At 49.8% G+C, this 25,118-nt stretch overlaps 1 protein-coding gene across 2 annotated transcripts in view; it reads right to left on the bottom strand.

Moving 5' to 3' along the window:
• Window positions 1-7,109: 7,109 nt before the first annotated feature.
• The window catches only part of USP22 (ubiquitin specific peptidase 22), an 86,333-nt gene continuing 68,324 nt past the window's right edge, over window positions 7,110-25,118 (bottom strand). For both annotated transcript variants that reach the window (XM_036296451.1, XM_036296450.1), the window contains 5 exons: window positions 13,854-13,980; window positions 12,967-13,058; window positions 11,759-11,821; window positions 10,966-11,115; window positions 7,110-10,215 (listed from right to left, as the gene is read on the bottom strand). In XM_036296451.1, the coding sequence (XP_036152344.1) occupies window positions 10,173-10,215; window positions 10,966-11,115; window positions 11,759-11,821; window positions 12,967-13,058; window positions 13,854-13,980 (475 nt within the window). In that variant the 3' untranslated portion in view covers window positions 7,110-10,172. The remainder of the gene's footprint in view (window positions 10,216-10,965; window positions 11,116-11,758; window positions 11,822-12,966; window positions 13,059-13,853; window positions 13,981-25,118) is intronic.

The following is a 25,118-nucleotide window of genomic DNA, read 5'->3' as shown; positions in this document are numbered from 1 at the left end:
TGTCTTGAAATGTCAGACCTGGATAGGAAGCATTTATGCCTGGAGGTGCGCACGCCTGTGTTCCCGCTGGGCTGAGTGTGCGGGGTGGGACCAACCGAGTCACGAACTCAGCTGACCAGCTCAGGGTTTAAATGCCTCCAGTGTGCCCATGTTCTTAGCTGGGGTCCGGGTTCCCAGTATTCCTGCTCCGCCCCGGCCCTGCGCCTCCTCTGCGGGCCTCCCCTTGAAAGGGTCTTTCTCCGTCCTTGGTGGTAGTGGCTACAACCTGGGGCTTGCGCCCTGGGTGGGAGTGTCACCTGCTTCACCTCAGGCAGTACCTGTGCTCCTGGTGGGGGAGGCTTGTGCAGCCCCCCCCCCCCCCCCCACACACACACACAGGAGCTGCTCCCGCCTCAGCCAGACCAGTCTCCTGCCCCAGCTGCAGGCAACAGGGCTTGCTGCCCTTTCCCCAGCAGCTTGTAGCTTCAGTTTGGGAGAGAAAGTCTGAGGGGGCTGCATGTCCTGTCACGGGCCTCCCCCTGCCGGAGCCTCACCCCCGAGGGAGGCTCCCTGGGTCTCCCCCTCTGTGCTGGTATTTTTTATGAGGGTCCAGTGGAGTCTGTGGAGAGGAGCCTGCAGGTGGTGTCCCCTCCCCTGCCCGCAGCTCTCAGCTCTGCTCTTCCTGCGCACCCATCCTCAGACCCCAGGGTCATTGGCTGCCCTGCAGCTTCAGTGCATGGATGGGTCCCAGAGAAAACGTAGTTGCATCAATGATCCAGCTTTTCATTTCTAGGGAAGGAGGGGGCTTGATGCTTTCTAGCTGGCAGCTGAGAGACCTTGACAAGCACAACAAGCCTTGGGAAGTCCTTTCATTCCCGCTCCTGCCCCTAGCCTCCGCCTCTGCTGCTCCCTCCACCAGGACTGCTCCCCACTCCCTGGCCTCTCCATCTCCTGAGGCTGCTCCTCCAGCTCCCCTGGGGTGCCCCTCCATCTCCTGCAGCTGCTCCTCCATCTCCCCAAGGCCACTCCTCCACTCCTGGGGCTGCTCCTCCATCTCCTGAAGCCGCTACTCCATCTCAGGAGGCCGCTACTCCATCTCCTGAGGCTGCTCCTCTATCTCCTAGGGCTGCTCCCTCTCTCCCTGGGGCTGGAGGCACTCGGGTCACTGGTCACGCAGGCCTCATGCACTTCACATGCTGCTTTCTATGAGGCCCTTTCCTACCCAAGTGTCTTCCTCTCCCCAGTTTCTTTAAAGTCTCACTGCATCAGATATGGCTTTAGGAGCTTCTCAAAATTAGTTTTGGAGCAAAGGAGTTTGGGAAGGGTTAGATTTTCTCTAGCTGTTTACTTGGCTCTCAAATTTTCCTCAGGCCATTTGGCTGGTGTTTCATTTCTATTTTGTTTTTTAAATATGCTTATTCATTTTAGAAAGTGGCAGGGAAAGAGAGAAACACCCACTGGTTGCCTCCCCCACGCACCTGACTACACCACTACCATGCTGGACCAGGAAGACAACCTACAGTCGACACTCCCACCGACCGAGAGCCGCACCGGCCAGGCGGGCTGGTGGGGCTGGCGCTTCTTACCAGCTGCTGAGCATCAGAGTCCCTGGGGGAAACCTGTAACACAACCCCGAGGCCCTTATCAGACCAATGGGTCCAGGCCCAGGCCTTCCAGGCTCCCTGCGGCTCTCCTCTGGGCATGAAACCGCCCAGTGGGCCTCGGCTTCCAGCCCATCAGGGAGTTCCCAAACTGGCTGAGCCAAACGCCTGGTTTTTCCTTCCGCCTTCATTTTGACACTTGCTCCTTCTCAGACCAGTGAAAGGGAAAACTACACGTACCCTGGGAAACACACAGGGGCTCACCACTGCACTCTCCATGCCGCCGGGAGACAGTGGGCATTATATGTGCAACTTGGTTTTAAAAACTGACAAGTACTGGATCCATCCTGTGGCTCTTTCTCCCGTTGAGTGTGCATGGGCATGCTTGACAACTGGCAGGACCCCCACACTCACTCTCACCCACCGGAGACGGCTAAGGTTGGAAGAATATGTGGAAGTGTCTGGCCTTACCTCCCGACAAAGATAATAAACTAGCAGCACTCCCGTATTCCCGTAGGGTGCGGGATTTCAAAGATTAACGCTCCCACCAACGACTTCAAAGCAGCAGTGACACCTCTCACACTCCCAGGTAACCCACCTGGTTTGTCCATGCAGAAGTCTGAAGGGTCTTAGAAAATGACTACAGACTTTGACACACCTAGGAGACTGTGGGTTCGTTCCAGATCACTGCTAAAAAGCAATTATCGCAATAAAGTCAGCTGTACAGACAGTCCTCGGGTGATGTCGGACTCTACGCACGTCGTTTCATAGTTACGTCACCATCTCCCATTTATTTATAAAAAAAAAAGTTCCGTCATTTCAACGTATGTACATATGTGCTTTGTTTTTTATTATTTATTTACCACAAGTAAAGGTCAGGAATTATCTTTCTTTTAAATATTTTCTATTGTTTCCCTTCATTACTGCTGTGTCTGTGCTCCATGAGTGACGTAGGTGCTTATGTAGGTGGGTTACAACTTACGGCGAAAATCGTGGTACGTTGTGCCGTAGGAACCGATCTCTGACGAAACCCGAGGACCTACTGTAATCCTTTTATTTGCTGGCCTTCAACTTGTAAAAAAAAAAAAAAAAAAAAGGAAAGAAAAGAAAGAAACAGCAACATCTGTGAAGCCCAGTGAAGTAAAGCTATCCCTGTACTAACTATAACCCCACTCGGGTGCCCTCCCAGGTGCTGGGTCTTTCCTGGAGCCAATCACTAGGCGTAGCACTGAGGATGCACCCGCTGACCTGGCTGCTGCCCTGCTCTCACCCATCTGTAAGGACCGCCAGGCAGCTCGTCTTCCCCTGGGAGGGCCAACATTGTGCCTTCATGGTACAGCCTCTAGCCTCAGGGCTGTATTAATGCTGCTATCATACAATCTAGAGAAATATTAACCATCTTGCTATTTCATAAAATACTAGAGGCATGCGGGGGCGGGGGGGGGTTCCCCTCAGCCCGGGACCCCTTGGGGGATATTAGACTGCCGGTTTAGGCCCAAAACGAGCAGACACCCCTCTTGCATACGGGACCACTGGCTCCAAACCACTGGCCTGCCTACCTGCCTGATTGCCCCTAACAGCCTCTGCCTGCCTGCCTGATTGCCCCTAAGCACTTGCCTGCCTGCCTGATCACCCCTAACTACTCACCTGCCTGCCTGACTGCCCTATCCACCTCTGCCTCGGCCCCTTCAGCTTCGTCAGGAAGGTTGTTCGGCTGTCCAGTCTAATTAGCATATAACGCTTTTATTATTATAGACTAGAGGCCTGGTGCACAAAAATTTGTGCACTCGGGGGGTGGTCCCTCAGCCCGGCCTATGCGCTCTTGCAGTCTGGGACCCCTCAGAGGATGTCCACCTGCTGGCTTAGGTCCGCTCCCTGGGAGATCGGGCCCAAGCTGGCAGTCAGACATCCCTCTGGCAGCCCGGCAGCCCTCAGGGGATGTCCACTTACCAGCACGGAGCAGACCTAAGCTGCAGTCGGACATCCTTAATGCTGCTGAGGAGGCAGGAGAGGCTCCCGCCACCACCGCTGTGCTGGCAGCCATCAGCCTGGCTTGTGGCTGCGCAGAGCTCCCCCTGTGGGAGCACTCTGACCACCAGGGGACAGCTCCTGCATTGAGCGTCTGCCCCCCTGGCGGTCAGTGTATGTCATAGTGACCAGTCATTCCCAGTCATTCTGCTGTTAGGGTCAATTTGCATATTACCATTTTATTATATAGGATAGAGGCCTGGTGCATGGGTGGGGGCCGGCTGGTTTGCCCTGAAGGGTGTCCCGGATCAGGGTGGGGGTCCCGCTGGGGTGCCTGGCCAGCCTGGGTGAGGGGCTGAGGGCTGTTTGCAGGCTGGTCACACCCCCTTCAGAGTGGGGGTCCCCGCTGGGGTGCCTGGCCAGTCTGGGTGAGGGGCTGAGGGTCGTTTTCAGGCTGGCCAAGCCCGCCAGCGACGGAAGCTCCCAGCCTCTCCGTTTTTTCTTTTTTGTTCTGGGATTTATTTACCTTCTATAGTTGAAACTTTGTAGCCTTGAGAGGAGCTCAGAGCCAGCCAGGGTGGGCGGGAGGGAAGCTTGGCTTCCTCCATCACCAGGGGCAACCCAAGCCTCCAGCTCGCTCCAGCTCCATGGTCACGGCCAGCTGAAAGCAGGTATCTGGGGTTTATTTATCTTCTATAATTGAAACTTTGTTGCCTTGAGTGGAGCTCAGAGCCGGCCATAGCAGGCGGGGAGCTTGGCTTCCTCCATCACTGGGGCAACCAAGCCTCCTGCTTGCTCCAGCTCTGTGGCTGTTGGCCGCTATCTTGGTTGAGTTAATTTGCATATAGTTGCTCTGACTGGTGGGTGGGTGTGGCTTAAGGCATAGCAAAGGTATGGTCAATTTGCATGTTTGTCTTTTATATTATTATACATTACTCAGGTTCACAATATTGATGACTTTTTGCTGATTGGAGCTGATGAGTAGCAAATTCTACAAATGCTTTAACAAGACAAGTGAACCAAAGCATGAGAAATAAACTCCCCAAACTCTGGGCTCCCCACTCAATGATGTTCCAGTGGTTTGAAGTGTATCAAGACATCCTCTTAGGCTGGCGTGGCTCAGCACTGAGCACAGGCGCAGGAACCAAGACGCCGCAGGTTCAATCCTCAGAGGGCACATGCCCGGTTGCAGGAGCAGCCAATTGATGATGCTCCTTCCTCTCATCGATGTTTCTCTCTCTATCCCTCTCCCTTCCTCTCTCTCTAAAAATCACTAAGAACATTTTTCTTTAAAAGATATGCCCTTCAAGGTGGAAGTTGCTGCACCTTGCAACACCTACAACGTAGAGGCCCAATGCTTGGCAGGCCTTGCTGGATCGGAAGCAGCACACCCCACCAAGTGCCAATTTGATCCACCAACCGAGGCACCACACGGCTTGGTTCCCAGTGGGGCCCGGGCAGTAAGTTCAGGCTGCACCACCACTCAGACCTCATGGTCCAAGGAGACCACTGGTGCTCAAAGGCTGAGGCAACAGGAGGCCCCACGGAGCCTCGGGCAATACAATGGGAAAAACAGCACAGACCTCCAGAATTCTGGGCAGAGCAAACCACATCTGCACCCTCTTCTACAGATAGTTACTCTTTTCAGAAACACCTTGTTTGCTGTTCTTGGAGAAGTCTCTTAGTGGAGACTACACACCATTCATAGGACAACAGCTGACCAGGAAGCCTGAGCATCCCATTGTAAACCGAGTGTCATCTGCCTTGCTTGGCCTTGAGGTGGGGTGGGTACAGCGGCCAGAGTGGGAAAGGCATGTCCAGAAGTGCTGTGACCTGAGCAGGCGGCTCAGGCTTCATCACCAGAGACCTGTGCATGGCCCCCGTGACCAGGGAACTGAGGAGACCCTGCCGGACGCGATGGAGGAAACCCTGGGGGTGGAACTTGGGAGCAGGAAATGGGTTACCCACTTTGGAGAGAGGCCACAGTGCTGATCTACACGGGCTTATGGGAAGTCACCAACAGCCTGGATGGACTGTCAAGGACTTAGAAGAGGGTTTAAAGGTCAGTGACCAGATCTGGATGGGGACAGAGCTCTCAAAACGGGCAGCCAGTGCAGGCACCTGCATCCCAGAGCCCAGAACTCATCCCGCGGTGCCCTTCACAACCAGGGGCACAGAGGCACGCCTCGGGGCGCAGGTTGTGTCCTTCCCGGCCCCCGTGCTGCTTGGCAGACTCGTGAAGAAGTGGCCATCAAGACAGAGGTGGCTTGGTGGTTGAGCATTGACCCATGAACCAAGAGGTTCAATTCCCAGTCAGGGCACGTGCCCAGGTTGCCAGGTTGCAGGCTTGATCCCCAGAAGGGGGCCAGCCATTGATCAAAGTGTTCCTCTCTCATCGATTATTCTATCCTTCTCCCTTCCTCTCTCTCAAAAATCAATAAAAATGTATTTTTTTAAAAAAAGACTGACGAGGAAGCTAGAATAAGGTCAATGCCACAGATCTGCCCTGACCCAGGCTCGCCGGGCTGATTGCTGAGCGCTGCCTGGTGGCACTGACTCCCGGACAGCACGTCCGAGTGGGCCAGCTGGCTGCCTGGTGGCAGGTGGACCACAGGGCCCCCTTCCATCTGGAGGTGGCAGACTCTCTTCCCTGGAATATTCCACAGGTGAATTTGCCTGCCCTGCCTGTCCGCACCTCTGCCCGTTGCTGCGACATTCCACCAGGAAACGCGGGAGGCAGCTGCGCTCACAAGCCTGTCGGGTGAAAGGTATGGCTGAGGCTCTGTCGCCTCCTCTGGGCCGATGTGTGTGCTTTTAGCCAGAAGCCAATCCATGATGCCAGCTCCCCACGGCCAAAACACAGACGGGCCCCAGGCTCGGGCCGGAGTGGGGCTGGGATTGCTCAGCTTTACGCTGAGGAACCTCACCACACGCTCTTCTTCCTCCTGCCTGGAGGGGGCTCTGCTGCCTCAAGGGGGAGCCCGAGAGGGGAGCTCCGGGAGACACCTGCTCTGTGTGAGTGGAAGCGACGGCTGCCCCATGGGGACGGGAGGGCTCGGCAGGATGCCCAGGGAGGGAAGTAGAGGAACTTGCAGCGAAGGCACCCAGGAAAGAGCACCACAGAAAGGCTCGGGCCCGACAGGTGCACAGCAGCCGAGGTGCTGGGCCGGGACCAGGTGCCGGGGAGGGGCCAGGTGCCAGCTGCCTGTGGCCATCGCAGAGCTGACGGCGGAGCCGCCAAGTCTTCTCTCCACTGACTTACACCTGCCCTTCCACCACCCGAGAGCTTTCCTACCCCAGCCAGGACTCGGCCTTGGACTCCACACGGCGTCAGCCAAAGGAGCCCTCAGGTGACTCATGCACAGCGAAGGCCACGTCTGGCGTCCGGGCACGTCACATCCTGCCCCCGCGAGGAGGACAGGCCAGACAAGAGAATGAGGTGGCGCAGGCTGCGCGGGCGCCCACACCAGAGCACGGAGGCTCCAGGCGGCCCGCACCCTGGGACTCTCATCCCAGCCCCTCCTTGGCTGCTGGTGTGAGGAAGGGGAGAGCCAGCCAATGTTCGGAATAAAATGTTGCTTTATTATGACATAGAATGACTACAAGCATGAAGGGAGGGAAGGGCCACGCATTCCTCACACAGCAGGTGAAAGAGGCGCAGACATCTTGGCACAAACCCACGGCACGATCACTGGGATCTTTTTCTTACAATGTGTGTTTTGTTTATAACAGGCCCCAATCACTTCAATTATTAAAAAACAAGCAAACACAAACACACGCACAAAACCCCAGCCGGCAATTTTACACGGTGAAAGCACACACACCAAGCCAAACCACAAACGCTCCTGGGCCGGCGGGGCCCTGCAGGAGGGCCGCGTGGGCCGCAGGCTGCCCCTAGCCGGCCTGACCCGCGGGCCCAGCGCCCCCACTGCTGGGAGCCTCTCCGCACCCTAAAGAGGGAAAGCCCGCCGTGCCCCTGAGAAGCATGCAGGGGCAGCCGCGTCTCAGTTCAGGGTGTTAAATGCACTGATGGGCGTGGAGGGGCCACCTGACTCCATGGTGGTCAGACACACTTGGTGACGACAGGAACCTACGTAGTGGTGGTTGTTAGGAAACAAAAACCGTTTTCCTGAATTTAATAGCTGGACTGGGAGCTTCTTTTACAAGGACATTTCATGTAACATTTCGTTGCTACCACAGACCCCTGGGAGGCAGGAGGAGGGGAGCCCTTGCGGGCAGGGCCGGACAAGTGCTCAGAGCCCCAAGGCGAAGGGGAGAGAGAACTAACTTGGAGACACACGCTTCAAATAATGTCCACAAAAGACACGCGTGGCCCACTGCTCTCCCTGTCCCGTGTCCTCAGGGTGGCTGAGCCTCTGAGCACCAGTGACAGTGGGAGGGGAGGGGAGCACAGGTTGGGGAGCAGGCCGGCCAGATGACATAATCTTCCAGAAACTCCCCACCCTGCTTGATAGCTTCCAGCCAGCGAGGAGACCCCAGCGGCAGACGCAGGGAGACCTCAGGCCTCAGCACCCTGCGCCAGCGCAGCCCGCTGGCCGCCCAGCTGCGCTCATCATGGACGCCTCTCCCCCGGCAGCCTTCCCGGCAGGCACACACCTTCGACACAGGCAGCCACTCCTGAAGGTCTGCCCCCCCTACTTCCTGAAAACACTTGCTATTCTAAAGCATGCTTTACAGCCGGCGCCCCATTAATGCAGAAACGTAACAGTGAGCTGAGCAAGTGCTTCTAAAACCATCGCGAGGCCCCTGTGTTCACTGCAGCCAAGATGTGGAAGCAGCCCAAGCGCCCTCAGCAGACGAGGGGTAAACAGCGGCGGAACATTCACACAAAGGAATACTACTTGATCATTAAAAGGAAGAAAATTTTACCCTTTGAGACAGCATGGAGGCACCTGGAGAGTATCATGCTAAGTGAAATAAGCCAGTCAGAGAGAGACCAGCACCACATCATCGCACTCTGTGAAATCTAATGAACAAACAAGCACAGAGACAGACTCATGGACAGAAAGCAGGCTGACAGCGATGGGGGCAGGGCACTGGAAGGGGGGGAGTGAGGAAAAGGGAGAGAACAAAACTCATGGACACACAACACTGTGGGGGCTGCCAGGGGACAGGCGTGGGTCGAGGTGGAAAATGACGGAAAGAGAACACCTCTCGGGATTTCGCCACGTAGGACATCTCTGCAGGGCAGCTGCTTGCATGTTCCAGCATTTTCCACAGTGAGGATAACTGCTCAACTCCGGGAGCACCCGCCCTGCCCACTCACCCAGCCAACCAGCTAGTCGGGCCCACTGCCTGCTTCTGTGTGGCCTGTCAACTGAGAGTAGCTGACACATTTTTAAACAGTGAAAAAAACTTCATGATGTGAATTATATGGATTCAAGTTTCAGTGCCCATCAATACAGCTCTGTGGGAACACAGTAGTCTCATCTGCTCACCTGTTACCTGTGGCCACAGAGCCACACACTTACCCCTGGTCTCCAGGAGAGTCTAGTCTGCAGCTGGAGGGACAGCGCAGCTCGGGCACGCCCACCTGCTGCTCCGCCAACAAATCCAAGCAACTCGCCCCCCCCCCCCCCCCCCCGCGACTCGGGGCTGCAAGGTCTCAGAAAGGGACCAAACGCTCTGAGGTGGGGTCTGGACAGACAGGTGCATGCAGCACAGGACAGGCCGCGCACCGCTCTGCCCGCAAGGCAGGCAGCCGCCCTTCCCACCCAGCCCTGACCCCGGGAAGCAGGCCTTCAGCAAAGTGAGCACTCCCTTCACCCAACAGGGCCACCGAGCTGTGACGGCCGGTGGGACAGGCAGCCAAGGAGAAAACACGAGTTAGGAAAACAATGAAACCATCGAAAAATGTGTCACTGACTCAAGAGGAACACGATGAGACTGTTACTACTGTAGCCTGACTCACACCTGCCAGGGGCCACCAGGACACCAGGCTTGGGGGGGGGGGGGGGGGCAACAACACAGCACAAGAGCAGAATGAAACTCTAAATTTCAGCATAAGCTCGATTCACCCAGTCATGAACACACAGTTATGAAGTCCGTCGCGCGGGAAGAGCTGGGAGGGAGGGGAGGAGGGGCTGGCCGGGAGCACGGAGGGGCCGGCCTGGCGCCCCAGGCAGTCGGGGCTGCTCTCTGCGGGCAGAAGCCGAGTCCCTCCCTGCACACATTTAACAGGAAATTCAGACCCCGCCAGGCCCTCCGTCCTAGTCCCAGCTGTGGGCGTCTCCATGCCCCGAGGTCATGCTCCTGGAATGACTGTCCAGGGGGCTAGCGCCCAGGAGGCGGTGCACACAGCAGCACTGAGCAGAGGCGAGGCTGCTCCCTGCGTGGGGTGCCCCACACCCTGTTGGAAGAGCAGGAGACACAGCGGTGACACCCTCTCTGCCCTCCCAGGCAGGCGCGCCTTCCTGTCGTGCTGTCCTGCTGTGCAGCTCCCAGGTCCCCCCCATGCGCTGTCCATCCACACCACACCCTGGCCCGGGCTGCAGGCCCCGACGCCCGGGGCGCAGCTGTGGGGGTGGGGGTGCCGTGGTGCTGGGTGAGGTCATTTTGTGAGGCGCCACTTCATGGCCTGCGCTCTGACGAGCAGAGGGGAGGCTATTCGTACTCCAGGAACTGCTTGTGGTAGAACAGCAGGTACCTACAGAGGCAAAGACAGGGCATGCTGACGGTCCCTCAGGTCCCTGCACGAGGCCGGCAAGACCCGCCCTCCCACTGGTCCTGGCACCGCAGTCACCAGCAGACTGAGTTCTTGTTTGGATGGGTTTTGGTTCTTAGTCCCCAAGGAGGAGGGTCCTTAGCTAGGAAGTGGCAGTGCTCAAGCCCCCTAAGCCCACCCTCCCGCCCATTCGCCAGGAAACAGCTCCTGAACCAGGCCCCACTGTCCGGGACTCAGGCCCCCGGTCAGTGGCACTGCTGGCAAGAGTCCTGCTGCGAAGGCAGGACCACTGCACGGGGCTGTCCCATGCACTCCCCAGGGGGAGGCAGGACCACTGCACGGGGCTGTCCTATGCACTCCCCAGGGGGCTGCCCACAGCCTGGAACCACAGCGCCCTCATGGCCCAGCAGCTCAGTGGGGCCAGGACCCTAATGAGGGCTCAAGGCCAAGGACTGAGCGAAGCTCAAGGGGATGAGGATGTGCTGGGAAGGGATGAATCGGGCCAGGAGCAAGGAGCTGCGGAGACCCCCTGCCCGCTCTGGCAGACCAGGAGACCCCTCGTGCCGCTGTCAGGGCGTCCCCTGAGGGCGCTGCACAGGACCAGAGGCTGGGGCCTGTCTGCAACAAGCCTCCTTGCTTCAGCCACCAGAGGTGCATGTCCTTTGCAGCACTAAAACCAGGCGTGGCTTTGGGTGTGGATGCCCACGTGGACGCCGGCTGCACCTAACGTACCCCTCGCTGTCCAGCACGTCCTCGATGCTGGCCTTGGTGATGATGGCGTCGTCACACTTGAACCACTGGTCCTTGTGCTGCCGGATGAAGCTGGTGTAGTGGCCGCTCTCCAGGGTCCCCTGGTGGTTAACGACTGCGAACAAGGAGTACCTGGTTTGGAAGGGAAGGAGCAGCCGTGACCTCAGTGTCACCATCACCAGGAGCCTGCACAGTGAGGGGAGCTCCCCGACCCCCTGTTGTGCCCTGGGAACCAGAGCGGGTGCATGGGGTGCAGAGGGAAAGGGGCCCGTGTGGCTCCCCCTGCTCTGCAGCTGCCTCAGTGGAGCCACGTGTGGTGGAAGTGGTGAGAGGAAGGGACCGGGAGACACGGTGAGCACTCTCCCTTCATGCTTTCTGCCACGGCCAAGGTGGCCAGGCAGGTAGAGGAGAGCAGAGCCTCATGGCAATGCCGTCGAAGGAAGAGCCAAGGGGCCCAGGGCGCAGAGGCTGAGCTTCCCCTCGGGGCCTGCGAGGTCAGGCTGACCCTCTCGCCCCGGCTCCAGGAGGAAGGGTCAGGCTCCCGCAGCAGCGTGAGTGTCGGCGATCAAGGCTGTGACAAGTCCTTTCCTAAAAGATGGATGGGCAGCAAGACAGGAGGCGGCCAGCGGCCTGAAGAAACAAGCTTGCCGTGGCCACGCATCGCTGCAGCCGTCTCCCGGGAAACACTGCGGTCACCGCTCCCACCCAAGATGCCAGGGCACCACCACCCCCGCCCCACCCACCCCCCCGCCCCCCCCTCGCAGGCGCCGCTCACTTGTTGTCGTTACTGAGACTGTCCGACGGCTGCTGGTACTGTCCATTCATCCTGCTCTCTTTGCTGCAACAAACAAAGCAAAACTCAACATCAACCAACTAATTAACCGAAGCAGAGATTTTCAACCTTTTCCATCTCATGGCACATAAACTAATTACTTAAAATCCTGCAGCACACCAAAAATATATATATTTTGCTGATTTGACCCCCCCACCCCAAAAGCTGTAATTTTGATTCATTTGCACTGCACTGCTATTGTTGCGTTGGATGTTGTCATTTCTTAATTTGACGACCTAGGGGAGAAGAGGTCAGTGCCCTGACTAAATGGCCAGGCACTGCGTGTTCTGAAAACCCTTATGGCACAGCAGTTAAAAATCACTGAACTGAAGAGACGCACGGCTTAGATAGTAACAGCCACCTTCCTGGGCCCCCACGCCAGACGCTGTGCGGGACCCATTTTATACACACTTTCTAGTTCTTCCACCGAGACCGGCCGGTGACGCGAATGCAGAGCACACCTGCTCTGAGGCGGGGCTGCCAGGTCTCCCTGGTCAGCGCACCCCACCAAGGGGTGACGTCATCGGGCCCTGCCCACTTGCTTCCAGCCACCAGCCTGGAGCCATTTGTTAAGTGGCTCCAGGAGACCAGCATGTGGCCAATCTATCAGTGTCACACTCTTTTTGGAGGATACATTCCAAGTGCTCTATAGTATTGATTTGAAAACAAGAAAAATGGAATCTACAGCTGCAAACTCAACTACGTTTATCTGTATCCAAAACCAACTCCATCAGCTAAAATGCTGCCTTCTTGCTGTGATGCCACCTTGACCAGGAATGGCTGGGGAAAACCCAAAGCAAAAGGACATCTTAGAAAAAATAACTGATTAAACACAAGGTGCCTTGGGGCCTTGGCGGGGCAGGAGCTTGGTTAGAGCATTGTCCGCTATGATACACCAAGGCTGTGGGTTTGGTCCCCGGACAGCGCACATACATAAATAAGTGGAACAGCAAATCAATGTTTCTATCTCTCTCCCTTCCTCACTCTACAATCAAGAAATAAAAATTTACAAATAAACTAAGATGTGTCTTGGGTAAGATCAGGACAGTAACTTGGCTTTAGCAGTTATGGTTGTGCCAACACCTACAATGGTCTCAGCACAGAACCAGTGCCAATCACTGACCCGACAAGGCACTGCAGAGCTCCCATACCTGGACGCCATGAACGGGGTCATGTCCAGCTCCAGGGGAAAGGACACGTATGTGGTAATCTTCCGCCGCAGTTTGGCTGAGTGTTCAAATCGCTAAGAAAGTGGGGGAGAGGGGAGAGGAGTGAGTCACTCTGAGCACACCCCACAGGTGCTTTTTGCTCTCACTGCCTCCGGGAGGCTCAATAAAACGTCTACATAAATTTAAATTATGGGGTTCCAGGCAAGTCTTGAAATGAAGTTCAAAGTGATAAACCCAAAGTGATAAAAAAAGTAACCTTACGATAAACCCAACAGCGCGCAAGGGAAGAAGCCTCTGGAAGCGAGACAAGCACACGTTCCTTTCACACGGCACCAGGCATCCCTTTGACAATATCAGGCGCCACCAAACCCAGCAAGGAAGCTAGGAATCGTTTTTTGTTTTGCTTTTTAACATTTTTAAAGGGTCATAAAATAAAACAAAGACTATGAAACAGAGATCACATGGCAGCAAGCCCTAAAAGCTTCCTAGCTGACCCTTTACAGAAAGCTCTTGCTGGCCCCTGGACTAATCACAATGCTAAGGGACTTTGCTGCTTTTAAAGTAAAAGAAAAATAGAAAACTTGGGGCGAGGATGGAAGAACTCAGGCAGCAGTAGTAGAACCTTCACAACCCAGCCCCCGCAGCGCACTCCCACACCCTTTCCACTGCGCAGGAGCCACGTCCTGTTCACCGGGCCTCTCCTGCCACAGAGAACAGGGAGAGAGGACAGCCTGGCACCTCTCGCCAGGCAGCCCTCCTGCGGAGCCACGGCGATGACCACATGTGCTCGGTGGCCCAGACCACAGGCTCCACGCTGCCCTAGGGACTAAGCATTCAGTCTGCTATGAAAAGTTTTCTGGAAAACTTACTTTGAGATGAAAACAGGCGACGATTGGCAGTTTCTTCATGGTGAGCTGTTTAGTGGACTCCTGATAGCTATGGCAACCGCTACATTTGATCTTAGCACTGCTTCCTAAGTGCTCTGGTCTGGTAAATCTACAAGGCATTTAAAAAATGTACTTTTGAGGAGAACCAAGATGGCGGCATAGGTTAACGCCGGAGTTTGCTGCTTTGAACAACTACTTCAAAAGTGAAACCAAAAAACGGAAGGGACATCACCCAGAACCACAGGAACACTGGCTGAGTGGAAGTCCTACAACTAGGAGGAAAGAGAAATGCATACGGACACCCAGAGGAGGCGCAGTGCTGAAGTCAAAATCTGAGGTGCGGAGTGCGCAGAGCGGGCTGGCGGCGGAGGGCGCGGTTGGCGTTTTCAATCGCGAGGGAGTCGCAGACTCTGAGCTCCAGATCCGGGCGAGTCTTTAGGGACCCAGACTCAAACCGGAGAAGCGGGACTGTCTGGCTTCGGTCAGAGCAAGTGCAGCTTTCTCTCTTGAGCTTTGCAGCGGGTGCTGGGACTCAGAGAGGCAGAGCCCCTGGGGACAGGACTGAGAGCCGCCATAACTGCTCTCTCCGGCCCACCCTGTTGATCTTGTGCGACCCGCCCCGCCCAAGCCCTGCACAGAGGCTTTTGCCGGATAGCCTCAGGCAAAGGCTAGATTAGCACCTCCCTAGAGGACAGAAGTTCGCTCACTGCTGACACAGCTGATTCGCATAGCCACTTGGCCTGGAGGTCAAACCCTCCCTGGAATTAGCTACAACAATCAAGATTTAACTATAAGACTTCGAACAAAGACCACTAGGGGGTGCACCAAGGAAGCATAACAAAATGCGGAGACAAAGAAACAGGACAAAATTGTCAATGGAAGATATAGAGTTCAGAACCACACTTTTAAGGTCTCTCAAGAACTGTTTAGAAGCCGCCGATAAACTTAATGAGATCTACAAGAAAACTAATGAGACCCTCGATCTTATATTGGGGAACCAACTAGAAATTAAGCATACACGGACTGAAATAACGAATATTATACAGACTCCCGACAGCAGACCAGAGGAGCGCAAGAATCAAGTCAATGATTTGAAATGCGAGGAAGCAAAAAACACCCAACCGGAAAAGCAAAATGAAAAAAGAATCCAAAAATGCGAGGATAGTGTAAGGAGCCTCTGGGACAGCTTCAAGCGTACCAACATCAGAATTATAGGGGTGCCAGAAGATGAGAGAGAGCAAGATATTGAAAACCTATTTGAAGAAATAATGACAGAAAACTTCCCCCACCTGGTGAAAGAAATGGACTTACAGGTCCAAGAAGCGCGGAGAACCCCAAACAAAAGGAATCCAAAGAGGACCACACCAAGACACATCATAATTAAAATGCCAAGAGCAAAAGATAAAGAGAGAATCTTAAAAACAGCAAGAGAAAGAAACTCAGTTACCTACAAGGGAATACCCATACGACTGTCAGCTGATTTCTCAACAGAAACTTTGCAGGCCAGAAGGGAGTGGCAAGAAATATTCAAAGTGATGAATACCAAGAACCTACAACCAAGATTACTTTATCCAGCAAAGCTATCATTCAGAATTGAAGGTCAGATAAAGAGCTTCACAGATAAGGAAAAGCTAAAGGAGTTCATCACCACCAAACCAGGATTATATGAAATGCTGAAAGGTGTCCTTTAAGAAGAGGAAGAGGAAGAAAAAGGTAAAGATACAAATTATGAACAACAAATATGCATCTATCAACAAGTGAATCTAAGAATCAAGTGAATAAATAATCTGATGAACAGAATGAACTGGTGATTGTAATAGAATCAGGGACATAGAAAGGGAATGGACTGACTATTCTTGGGGGGGAAAGGGGTGTGGGAGATGCGGGAAGAGACTGGACAAAAATCATGCACCTATGGATGAGGACAGTGGGTGGGGAGTGAGGGCGGAGGGTGGGGCGGGAACTGGGAGGAGGGGAGTTATGGGGGGAAAAAAAAGAGGAACAAATGTAATAATCTGAACAATAAAGATTTAATTAAAAAATTTTAAAAAAAAAGAATTAAAAAAGAAAAAAAAATGTACTTTTAAGAAAAAATATGGAAGAGTTAAAAGATAGAAAAATTATTTCGTCACTTTCAATGGATTCATTTCCCTAGTAAAAACATACATACATTCATACATCTGTCACCTTCTCCCTGTATCACTTTAAAAAGTGCTTATCTTATAGCTGAATGGGTAATAAAACAAGAACCATATGAAGGCTACAAGAGACCCACCTCATACCAAAAGGTACACACAGACTAATAGTAAAGAGATGGAAAAAGATAATTCAGGCATATGGAAAACAAAAAAAGCTGGGGTAGCAATACATAGATAAAAAATATTTTAAAACAAGGGTGATAATAAGAGACAAGAAAGATATTAATTACATAATGATAAGGGGAGCTATCCAACAAGAGGATACCCTTGTAAACATTTATGCATCCAACACAGGAGCGCCTAAATATGGAAAGCAAATCTTGATGGACATAAAGGGGGAGACTGACTCTAACACAGTCACAGTAGGAGAGTTTAACACCCCTTAACATTTATGGATAAAACTTCCAGACAGCAAATCAATCAGGAGATGGCAGCCTTAAATGACACACTAGAGCAGATGGACTTAATTGTTATCTTCAGAGCATTTCACCCCAAAGCAAGAGAATATACATTCTTTAAAAGAGGACATGTTAGGATAGAGCACAAAACAAGTTAAGATACAAAAAAAGCCTCAACAAATTTAAGAAAACTGAAATCATAGCAAGCACCTTCTCTAGACCATAATGCTAGGACACTAGAAATCAACTGCAAGAAGAAGATTGAAAAACACACGAAGACATGGAGGTTAAATAACATATTAGTAAACAATGAATGGGTCAACAATGAGATCACGGAAGAAATCAAAAGATACCTTGAAACAAACAACCTAAAATCTATGGGACACAGCAAAAGCAGTCCCAGGAGGAAAATTCATAGTATCATACGCTGATCCTCAAGAAACAAGAAAAGTCTCAATTAATCTAACTTTGCACTTAAAGGAACTAGAAAAATAAAAAACAAAGCCCAAAGTGAAAATAAGAAAGGAAATAACAAAATCAGAGCAGAAATAAGTCTAAAAACAATACTAAAAAAAAAAAAAATCAAAAAATCAATGAAACCAAGAGCTGGTTCTTTGAACAGATAAACAAGATTGGCAAGCCTTTAACCGAACTCATCAAGGAAAAAAAAAGAGGGCCCAAATAAATAAAATCAGAAATAAAAGAGGCAAAGTAACAACTGACACCGAGGAAATACAAAGGATTGTAAAAAAATATTACAAACAACTATATGCCAACAAATTGGACAATCTGGATGAAACATACAATCTTCCAAAACTAAGTCAAGAAGAATGGAAAAATGTAAACAGATGACAATGAATGAGATTGAAGCAGTAATAATAAGACTCCTGCCCTATCCAGTGTGGCTCATGCATAGAAGGTCATGGGCTCTATCCCCAGTCAGGGTGCGTACATGAGGCAACCCATCAAATGTTTCTCTCTCTCCCTTTCCCTTCCTCTCTCTCTAACATCTGTAGAAGCATGTCCTTGGGTGAGGATTAAAACAAGCAAACAAACAAAAAACTTCCCAACAAAGAAAAGCCCTGGACTGAATAGCTTCACAAGTGAGTCAGGAAATAAGAAATGTCTCCTTCAAGAGAAGGGAAGATTCCCAAGCTCATTATACAAGATCAGCCTTATCCTAATTCCAAAACCACAAAGAAAGAAAAGAATAAGCCAATATCCCTGATGAACATGGATGCCAAAATCTTCAACAAAATATTAGCAAATCAGATCCAGCAACCCATTAACAAGATTATACACCACAATCAAGTGGGATTTATTCCAGGAATGCAAGGTTGGTTCAATATCTGCAAATCAATAAGCATAATATACCACATAAATAAAATGAAGGATAAAATTCATATCAATAGATGCAGAAAAAGCATTTGATAAAACCCAGCGCCTATTTATGATAAAAATTCTCAACCAAGTGGAAATAGAGGGATCATACTTCAACATAATAAAGGCCATATATGACCACCTACATCATGCTCAACAAGCAAAAGCTAAAAGCGTTTCCATTAAGTTCACAAACAAGACAGGGGAGTATGGTTTCAGCACTCTTATTTCAACATAGTACTGGAAGTCCAAACCACAGCAATCAGACAAGAAGAAAAAATAGCCCTGGTGGGTGTGGCTTAGTTGGTTGAGCATCGTCCCATACACCGATCAGGGCACATGCCCAGGTTGTGAGCTTAATTCCCAGTAAGGGGGATGCAAGAGGCAGCCAATCAATGTTTCTCCCTCTCCCTCTAAAATCAATAAAAACATTTTTTTTTTTGGGGGGGGGGGAGGGTAGAGAAATAAAAGCATCCAACATGTAAAGGAAGAAGTAAAACTGTCATTATTTGCAGATGACATGATACTATACATAGAGAACCATAAACTTTATTATTTTGAGGCGAACCGTTCAGAGACCCAATTTTCCACTTCTTTGTACATTTTGAAGTGCTGCTCAGAAACTGCGTGTGCCGTCGATCGGAACAAGTGGTCATCTGAAGGAGCAAGGTCTGGTGAATACGGCGGGTTGGTTAATACTTCCCAGGCAAGACCTTTTAACATGTCTTTAACTGGTTTTGAAGTGTGTGATGGTGCGTCATCACAAAGCAAAATTACTTTGCCGTGTCTTCTGGCACATTCTGGTTGTTTCACATTCAAAGTGTGGTTCAGATTGATTATTTGTTGTCCGTAGCGATCAGTACTAATGGTTTCACCTGGTTTTAGAAGCTCCTAGGGTAGGACTGAGGAGCAGCCATAGCTGCTTGCTCCACCCTGTTGATCCCCTGAGACCCTGCGCCACCCAAGCTGGGCACAGAGGCTTTTGCATATGAAAGGCCTGGCCCTTTGCAATCTGAAAATTACCTAACAAACTGCCGCTGGGTCAGAGAAACCCAGAACTTCCAAAAGAAGGCCCAAGGCCCCACAGCAGCTTACATTGCTTCACAGCTGGGCTCCTGCTGGGTAGCCTCAGGCAGAGGCTAAATTAGCACCTCCTTAGAGATCCAAGAGCCAGTATACCCAGCGGTCAGAGTGGGAACCTCCAGATTACAACTCCTCAGATCCATAAGGGACACACTCAGGGGGCAGACTCAGTGAGCACCAAAGCCCCACTGAAGCAAGTCTTGCCCCAGAAGGGTGTCTCCAGCACAGAAGTTCTCCCACGGCAGACACAGCTGATACTCACAGACAACTGGCCTGGAGGTTAATTCCTCCCAGTGATACCAACAACAATCAAGACTTAACTACAACAAGACTCCGCACAAAGCCCACAAAGGGGTGCACCAAGAGTGTCCACCTCAGGTAATTGGGGAGGCTGAGCCACTGGGCCCTGTAGGACACCTAGCACACAAAGCCACTCTATCAACACAGGGAAGCAGCCAAAATGTGGAGACAAAGAAACAGGTCACAAATGACAGAAATGGAGGAAAGCAAACTACTGGATATAGAGTTCAAAACCACACTTTTAACGTTTTTCAAGAATTCTCTAGAAACCGCCGATAAACTTAGTGAGACCCTCAAGAAATCTAGTGAGACCCTCGAGGTTATGAAAAAGGACCAACTAGAAATTAAGCATACACTGACTGAAATAAAGAATATTATACAGACTCCCAACAGCAGACTAGAGGATCCCAAGAATCAAGTCAAAGATTTGAAATACAAAGAAGCAAAAAAACACCCAACCGGAAAAACAAAATGAAAAAAGAATCCAAAAACATGAAGATAGTGTAAGGAGCCTCTGGGACATCTTCAAACGTACCAACCTCCGAATTATGGGGGTCCAGAAGAAGAGAGAGAGCAAGATATTGAAAACCTATTTGAAGAAATAATGACAGAAAACTTCCCCCACCTGGTGAAAGAAATAGACTTACAAGTCCAGGAAGCGCAGAAACCCCAAACAAAAGGAATCCAAAGAGGACCACACCAAGACACATCATAATTAAAATGCCAAGAGTAAAAGACAAAGAGAGAATCTTAAAAGCAGCAAGAGAAAAAAAGTCAGTTACCTACATGGGAGTACCCATACGACTGTCAGCTGATTTCTCAACAGAAACTATGCAGGCCAGAAGGGAGTGGCAAGAAATATTCAAAGTGATGAATGCCAAGAACCTACAACCAAGATTACTTTACCCAGCAAAGCTATCATTCAGAATTGAAGGTCAGATAAAGAGCTTCACAGATAAGAAAAAGCTAAAGGAGTTCATCACCACCAAATCAGTGTTATATGAAATGTTGAAAGGTATCCTTTAAGAAGAGGAAGAAGAAGGTAAAGATACAAATTATGAACAACAAATACACATCTATCAACAAGTGAATCTAAAAATCAAGTGAATAAATAATCTGATCAACAGAATAAACTGGTGATTACAATAGAATCAGGGGCATAGAAAGGGAGTGGACTGACTATTCTCAGGGGGAAAGGAGTGTGGGGGGTACGGGAAGAGACTGGACAAAAATCGTACACCTATGGATGAGGACAGTGGGGGGTGGGGGGAGTAAGGGCAGAGGGTGGGGTGGGAACCGGGTGGAGGGGAGCTATGGGGGGAAAAAGAGGAACAACGGTAATAATCTGAACAATAAAGATTAAAAAAATTTAAAAAAAAAAAACAAATACTGCTAGAAAAAAAAGAATATATATATTACTTGTTTTAATGGAATAAAATATTTTGGTTTTTATCTGAAAAAATATCATGAACTATCTGAAACAAAACTAAGAAAACAATCCTATTTACAATTGCTTTAAATATATCTATCTACCTAGGAATAAATTTAAATAAGGATGTAAAAGACCTATAATCGAAAACTCATACAACACTGAAGAAAGAAATTGAAGACATAAATAAGTGGAAGCATATACCAGGTTCATGGACTGAAAGAATTAACATCATTAAAATAGCCACACTACCCAAAGCAATCTATATAGTCAAGACAATGAACTAGAACAAATATTCCAAAAATTTATATGGAACCAAATAGCCTCAACAATCTTGAAAAAGAACAAAGTTGGAGGAATCACACTACCTGATATCACACTATACTACAAGGCCATAGTAATCAAAACAGCATGGTACTGGCATAGAAACAGACATACAGATCAATGGAACAGAAGAGACACCCCAGAAATAAACCCATGGCTTTATGGTCAATTAATATCTGACAAAGGAGGAAATAAAATACAATGGGGTAAAAACAGTCTATTTAATGGTGTTGGAAAAATTTGACAAATATGTGCAAAAAAATGAAACCAAACCACCTTCTTATATCATACACAAGAATAAACTCAAACGGACTAAAGCAGTGGTTGGCAAACTGCGGCTCGTGAGCCACATGTGGCTCTTTGGCCCCTTGAGTGTGGCTCTTCCACCAAGTGCGGGCGTGCACGTACAGTGCAATTGAAACTTCGTGGCCCATGCGCAGAAGTCGATATTTTGTGGAAGAGCCACACTCAAAGGGCCAAAGAGCCGCATGTGGCTCGTGAGCCGCAGTTTGCCAACCACTGGACTAAAGACTTACATGTAAGGCTTAAAACAATCAAAGTCCTAAAGAAAACATAGGCAGTTAAATCTCAGACATTTCTTGAAGCAATATTCTTTCTGATATATCTCCTCATGCAAGAAAAACAAAAGAAAAATATACAAATGGGACTACATCGAAGTATAAAGTTTTTGCACAGCAAAGAAAAGCAGTAACAAAATGGAAAGACAACCCGCTGAATGGGAGAACATAATTGCCAACGATACATCTAATAAGGAGCTAATATCCAAAATTTATAAAGAACTTATAAAATTCAACATCATAAAAACAACTTAAAAATGGGCAAAAGACCTGAATAGACACTTCTCCAAAGAGAACATACAAATGACCACAAACATATGAAAAGATGCTGAATGTCACTAATCATCAAATGTACAAATGTACAAATTAAAACTATAATGGGGTATTCACCTCACACCTGTCAGAATGACTATCATCAATAAATCAACAAGTGATGGAGAGGATGCAGAGAAAAAGGAACCCTCATGGACTGTTGGTGGGAATGCAGACTGGTGTAGCCACTATGGAAAACAATATGGAGTCACCTTCAAAAAATCAAAAAAGGGAACTACTGTAGACCCAGGGATTCCACTTCTGGGAATATACCATAAGAATCCCCAAATAGTCATTGAAAGAATCTGTGCATGTACCTCTAACATCATGGCAGTTATTTACACCCTGAGGTCCGGTGCATGGATTCGTGCACCGGTGGGGTCCCTCGGCCTGGCCTGCAGGATCGGGCCAAAACAGGCTCTCCAACATCCCCCGAGGGGTCCCAGATTGCGAGAGGGCGCAGGCTCAGTCAAAGAACCCCACTGTTGCACGGTTGGGGCCGGGGAAGGACCGCGGGAGGGCTCCAGGATGTATCTGGCCCATCTATCCCAGTCCCGATCGGCCGGACCCCAGCAGCAAGCTAACGTACCAGTCGGAGCATCTGCCCTCTGGTAGTCAGTGCGCGTCATAGCGACTGGTCAAACGGTCGAATGAACAGTTGGACATTTAGCATATTAGCATTTTATTATATAGGAGAGCCAGGATCTGAAGCAGCCCAAGTGTCCATCAGTAGATGAGTGGATAAAAAAAGCTGTGGTACTACACCATGGAATGCTACACAGCTGTAAAAAGAAGAAAATCTTACCTTTTGTGACAGCCTGGATGGACATAGAGATTATTATGCTAAATCAGTGGTTCTCAACCCTGGCTGCATATTAGAATCACCTGGGAATCTTTTTAAAATCCTGATTTCTGGGCCTCACCCTCCGGAAATTCTGTTTCTTTGTTACTAATGTTGTGGCCTCACCCCATAACAAAGAAACAGAATTTCTGGTGGATAAGGCCCAGAAGTCATGATTTTAAAAAGATTCCCAGGTGATTCTCATGTGCAGCCAAGGTTGAGAACCACTGTGCTAAGTGAAATAAACCAGTCAGAGAAAGACAAATACCTCATGATTTCACTAATACGTAGAATCTAATGAACAAAATGAACCAACAAAATAGAAACGGACTCATAGATACAGAGAAGAGATTGACAGCTGTCAGAAGGGAGGCGGGTTAGGTAAAAAGGTGAAGTGATTAAGCTAAAAAACAAACGCAGACACAGACAAAAGTACAATTACCAGAGGGAACGTGGGGAGGGGGAGGTAGAAGAGGGTAAAGGGGGATAAATGGTGACGGAAGACTTGACTTTGGGTGGTGAACACAATACACAATATGCAGGTGACGTATTACATTGAAACCTATATAAATTTTATTAACCAATATGCCCCTATAAATTCTACATTAAACAAATAAATAATACTTGCCTTAAATTTTTTATAAGTGAAAAGTCTGGTGAAATAATAATTGTCTTACTACCATAAGATACAGTAATCTGTCCCAGAAAAATGAAGTTGTGTTCACACAAAAACTGTATGTAAACTTTTTAAATTGTTTTTGTTAATCGTCACTGGAAGATAGTTTTCCATTGATTTTTTAGAAAGAGTGGAAGGTAGGGGAGAGAGAAAGAGAAACATGGATGTGAGACACACATCAATTGGATGCCTCCCATACCACCCCGACTGGGGCTGAGAAATGAACCTGCAATGCAGGTAACATGCTCTTGACTGGGAATCGAACCCGTGACCCTTAGGTCTGAGGGTCTATGCTCTAACCATTGAGCTACACCGGCCAGGGCTGTACACAAGTGTTTTAAGCAGCTTTATTTCTAGTAGCCAAAAAATTAAACGAACGAACAAAAAACTGGAAGCAATGCAGATGTCCTTCAACGGGTGCACATAAACAGTTCAATAAACTGTGGTACATGACACCATGGGATACTAGTGAGCAACAAAGAGGAACAAATTATTGATACCTGCACCTGGATGAGTCCCGGGGAATTAGGATGAGTGAACAAAGTCAATCCCCAAAGGTCACATGTTGTATGATTCCATTTACATGTAACTTTCTTGAAATGTGGCATTTATAGAAACGGAGAACAGATTCGTGGCGACCAGGGTCCAGGAGGCAGTTGTGCTCAGAGGGCAGGAGGGGTGGCTGTGAGGGTTCCTGGGTGACGAAGGGCCCTGCATGGTGTCACTATCCTGGTTGCGACATTGTCCTGTAGTTGTGTAAGACCGGGGGGAATCGGGGGAAGGACACATGGGATCCCTATGTAGTATTTCTGACAACTGCATGGGAAGCTACAATTACCTCAAAAGAAAACGTTTAATTTTTTTAAATGAGACATTTGGGAAATTTTAGCTTTGTGATGATGAAGAGATGTTGTGAGATAGGTTGTAGCCAGCATTTGTGGCATCTACTAAAGATAAAAACCACAACACAGATGTTTCGATATAGTTTATGACAAAACTTTAAAATTTAATGCTGAAAACAAACAGAAAATTTGATTTTTTGACAACTGGGTCTGGAAATCCTTGTTTATCCTTTGGAAATGGTGTCATTTCAACAAAGACAGGACCATGCCCCGAGCAAAGCTGAGACTGCCGGGAAGCGGCCGGGCCAGGGCGGGGAGTGCCTGCAGAGCGGGAGTGGGGCAGGCACCCAGCACGCACACTGCCACCTACAGGGACTCCCTGCCCAGCCAGCACGGTCCGCAGTGTGAGGAGTATGGTGGACAAGTGGCCTTGTCTTCGCTACAAAGAAAAGGCAGGCAAAGAAGACTTGAAAGTGACTATGAGGCCAATAAACCAAATGCAGTATGTGGACCAAGTCTGAATCCTGATTTGAACAAACTTTAAAACGTAGTTTAAAAGAACACAAACCAATCAGTGAAGTCTGAACACTGACTGGCAGGCCAATGGCAGGAGAGGAGAGTGTGCCCGTGTGAACCAGAGTTGCCACATTATTCCATCATCCAATTTTCACACTCAAAACAGTTCTTCCTCCTCCCACTCGCAATACACAGGAACAGCCAGGGCCCACCCACGCTTCTCCATGTCCCTGCAAGCGTCCAGGCAGCCACAGGAGAATAGAGCTGTGTGTGCAGAGGAAAAACACTGTTTTAGAGGTGGAAGTCCGAGAGAACCAAGATGGCGGTAAACACCTGTACTCGCTGCCTCCCAAAAGCACATCAAAATTAC

The sequence above is a fragment of the Myotis myotis genome, unplaced genomic scaffold, assembly GCF_014108235.1.
Source record: "Myotis myotis isolate mMyoMyo1 unplaced genomic scaffold, mMyoMyo1.p scaffold_m19_p_29, whole genome shotgun sequence".
NCBI lineage: Eukaryota > Metazoa > Chordata > Mammalia > Chiroptera > Vespertilionidae > Myotis > Myotis myotis.
This window is presented reverse-complemented; position numbering and strand designations above follow the sequence as displayed.